This window comes from Molothrus aeneus, chromosome 7, assembly GCF_037042795.1.
Source record: "Molothrus aeneus isolate 106 chromosome 7, BPBGC_Maene_1.0, whole genome shotgun sequence".
NCBI classification, from domain to species: domain Eukaryota; kingdom Metazoa; phylum Chordata; class Aves; order Passeriformes; family Icteridae; genus Molothrus; species Molothrus aeneus.
In genome coordinates this window covers 10485054-10489208 of record NC_089652.1, presented here as the reverse complement: position 1 = coordinate 10489208, position 4155 = coordinate 10485054, and the positions used below count along the sequence as shown (strand labels likewise).

At 39.6% G+C, this 4155-nt stretch overlaps 1 protein-coding gene across 1 annotated transcript; it reads right to left on the bottom strand.

Moving 5' to 3' along the window:
• Positions 1-346: 346 nt before the first annotated feature.
• On the bottom strand, positions 347-3761 carry LOC136558679 (baculoviral IAP repeat-containing protein 5.1-like). Its single transcript, XM_066553304.1, is given in 5 exon segments — positions 347-671; positions 673-831; positions 1908-2022; positions 2295-2404; positions 3069-3761. Coding segments are annotated over 5 exon segments (552 nt in total). The 5' UTR covers positions 3207-3761; the 3' UTR covers positions 347-641.
• Positions 3762-4155: the final 394 nt, after the last annotated feature.

Below are 4155 nucleotides of genomic sequence, written 5' to 3'. Positions count from 1 at the left end.
GAACTCCAGCAAGTTTGAAATTGTAAAGAAAAGCTTTTAAAAACAGAATAGTAGGACTTTAGCCTCTGTTGTTTCAGTTGCACACCAAAATCTCCAGAGCTCTTCCTTGAGACTGTCTTACACACCTTATTTATTACACCTGCTGTTTTTGCTGGATGTCATTGTCTGGCAGTTTGGTCTGATCTAGAAAGACAGCTTGGGGGTAAGCAGGAGTGCAGACATTGCAGGTGCTTAAGCAATTATTGCAGACACACAGATCCATTTAGTTCCCTGGAAAGTGTTTTGAAGCAGAACTGGTTTGATTTGAGTCTAGGTATAAGGTTTTAATACAGATCACAGAAAGTACTCTTGTTTTGAATCTTTATTCAAAAAAACAAGTCAGCTTGCTAAAAACCAGAATAGAAGTATTTGCTTAGACATTTTTCATCCACAGGCAGGGTAGTGGAAGTACTCTTGGCTCCCCACCAGCAGTAACAAGGAAGCACACGGTGAGAGCCCGGCCATACCTGTCTGTACTCACTCCTGATCCAGGAGCAGTTCTCTACACACACTTCCTCACACCCCTGCTCAGCTTTGGACTCGCATTCAGACCAAGGCAGGAATGTTTGCGCCAAAGTAAGAGACCCCTGTAGAGCCAGAGGTCACAGCTCGCTTGTCCTGGGCTCCTCCGGGGCCGGCCGCTGAGCCTCCCGGCTGCTGGGCTGGAGGCTCATCCCCGTCAGGCGGCGGGGCCGGGAGCGAGGGTCTGGAGCCAAAGTAATTCACCAGCCTCTGCCTCGTCGCCGCGACTTCTTCTTGGAAGGAGTTTATTGTGCGGCTGCCAACTTTGCACTTGAATCAAAGCAAGAGATGGAGCCGTTCAGCAGAGCAGTTTAACTCCGTAGTTCAGCACATTCCAGCCCCCTCTCTTCAGGCTGCATTCGGGTATCAGTGCTTCACGAGAGCAATCATAGCCTGGTCAGCTTAGTGCACAGCCCTCCCAGCTATCTGTGACATATCCTTGGGCCCGAGCGTCTCCACCTGAAGCTGCTGCTTCAAATGTTTTATATACTTAGAAATACGGCCGTATTATGGCCAAGATCCCTTTTGTACCTTGAAACATTGCTCTAAATCATTCACAGTTCAAGTTAGGTAACACCACTCTTAGCCCTCCTTCTAAGATATCACTGTGCCACATTTTTTGGTAGGTTAATCCTAGTTTTTGCACTTTAATCTGTTGCACAGTGACCTTAAATGCTTAACCTTTGACAGTCACCAGGAATATATTTAATACAGAATTAAATAATTAAATTATAATTTAATTATTTAATTATAATTAATTATTTAATATATTTAATTATTAGCAAGGCAGAGGTCTTATTTGTGCAAACCCACCAACAAGTAATATGCAGAACACCTTTTACTGTTCCTCATCAGGGAATTTGGTTCACTTGATCCTTACTGTCCATAGGATTAGGGCTCATAGATCAGCTGATCTTGATCAACTGAGCTGCTCAGTTGTGTGCTTTTTTACATGTCAACACTGTGGCATGAAACCCCAGAAGTGGGGAGGAGTAAAATACTTGAAATGAGCTTTAAAGTTTAATTAGGCAGATTTATATGTTAAACTGGACATGTGAAGAAATAGTCTGGTAAAATTTTGTCTTTTTGTGTATGTTGTTGATCCCTCCTGAGAATGATAGAGCTACTCATTCTTGAGTTTTGTGCATTAACTATTGCACCCTATATATTTTTTCTTTGTTTTGATGAGTTGTTGGAAATACACTTCTAAAGGAAGCAGGTGTGCATTCAAAAGCCAGACAATAAATTACCCTGAGAAGTGCTTAGGTGCAGATGCTTGGAAATCTTAGCAAGAAAAGTTGTTTATATTCTAGCTTTGCATTTCAGATGATGTGGTTAACACTTACAATGAAGGTCCTCAGCCGTGTCATCTCCAGCATGTAGTACTCCTCCATTGTCAGCTCATCAAAGTGCTTGGGAAGGGATAAAAAGTCACAGGTGTGACGTTTGGTGTGTTCCTCCCTGCAGTATAAACCCAGAATAAGAACAGATGTTAAACCCATACAAGTGCATTTCAGGAGAGGAAGAGATCTCTTCAGTACTTGTGCTATCACCAGAAATAGTATCATATAGAAAAGATGAAAAAGATTTTAGTGGATCTCAGATAAAAGCTAGTTGAAAATTTTCACAGTTACTGGGCAAGATAAGCTTCTAGTTTTGTGCACTGTCATACTGGAAATCGACAGGGACATTAACTCACTGTAAAATTACTAAATTGCTGTATCTGTGCTTACCATGGGTCATCATTTGGTTCCCAGCCCACCAGTTCTAACAAGCAAAAGAAACATTTTGCCACATCTGGTTCATTTGTACTTGGACAGTGGATGAAGCCAGCCTTTGCCATCTGCAGGGGACAGTTCAGAAGTTTAGAGCATTATCCCACACACACTACTCAAATTTACTCATATTTCCTGACACTTTGGAATTATATCTAGTCAGAACACCAAAATTAAGTTTGTTTCAGTAACCAAACAGCTTCTCAGGTAACTCTAGCATTATGACTCATCTGTGATTCTGGTTGGCAGTGTCATGTGTGTGCCAAAGTAGAAGTCAGGTGGATTTTTTATTTAAATAATTTCCATTTCTGAATTTGAAGTAGTGATCATTCCACTACTTTATCCTTCCTGCTGGATCCGTACTTGTTTAACGGAGGCTGCTTTGTCACAAATAAAAATTTTCAGTTAGAAAGACTATTTAATACAAGAAATTAAGTTTTAAATTAGAATGTTTTTATGTTTCATTTTTAATTAGAATGTTCTTTAAAAAGAGCAAAAAAAAAAAGGAACAAGAACAGTAGCTATTAAAATCTGTAAGCAGACTGAACACAAAAACAGAAAATCCCACTACAGTATTTCTGAGCAGGGAACAGAGGAAAGCTGAGTATTTAACTTTTCATCTTCAGGCTTAGTGGACTCCTCTTGAATCTGAATATACTTAACAATGACTTCACATTCAGGCATAGTATATATAAATTAAGGCAGAGGCAAAACAACCATTTTCAGACTTACATTCTCTGGAGTGCACTTGCAGTTTTCCTGGAAGGGCCATGTGGTGAAGGTTTTTAAACGGGTCTCATAGTCATACATCTCCTTAAAGTCAGTTAAGAGCTTGGAAGCTGAGCTGAGCTCCTGCAGCAGTGTCTCCATCTATGAAGCCTGCAGTCAGTGAATGGCAGAGCCTCCCTCCTGCTCTCACATTTAAGGCCTTTGCTAATTGGTGACACATTGCATCTGGAGAGTAGGGGAAGGCCTAACAGAGCCTTAGTCCCTAACACAGGTGAGTTTATGGCAGGACAATCAAGGGAAATGAAGCTGCTGGAATTTCTTCCCCTTGGGTCACAGTCTGTGTCCTTGGTCACACAGGACAAAGACACTTCTTTAACTGAAAACTTTTTAAACTTTCCTTTTTTAACTGAAAGCGCCTATGGGTAAGATTTTTACAGTTGAAATGTCAAAAACTGCAAGTTAAAAACTCTAGTTACAAATACAGAAACTTTGCATATAAAGTTTTAAAAAATACTATTCTGATTGCAAGCAAAGGGGTTGAATTGACATTGATATTTGAATCCTTCAGTGTTTCATGAATTTCACATTCAGAGATTAATTAGTAGGATTGTCTTTGCAAATAGTATTGCATTTCTTTAAAGAGGAGGTGGTTATTTTATAATATTATAATTATTCTCTTTTCTTTTAAAATGTTATAGAGCATGCCCAGATGCTGGATGATAATATTTTAAAAGGTATGTATCTGTAAGGGTTTACAGTATCCAAGCATTAAGCTGTCATTTTATAAACTCTCTCCTATTTTGCTACAGAGTCCAGTTAAATTCAGTAGAAGTTTAAACATCAGTGTCTTCAAGACTGCTGCATGCAGCAGTTTTCTAAGCCAAGATCTTAACACCTCTGAAGGATGTTGCATTGTGAGACTTGAAAATTTAAATCTTCTCTGAAATACAGATGGAGTAAGTGCAGAAAATAATCCAGCTCATTATTCTGTCTAGATGTGGTGACAGAAATGAGATTAAAGAACATTTGTATAGGACTTCCAGTGTCAGCTCTTAGGGCATTGTTTTTACCTGGATTTATAAATGCTACA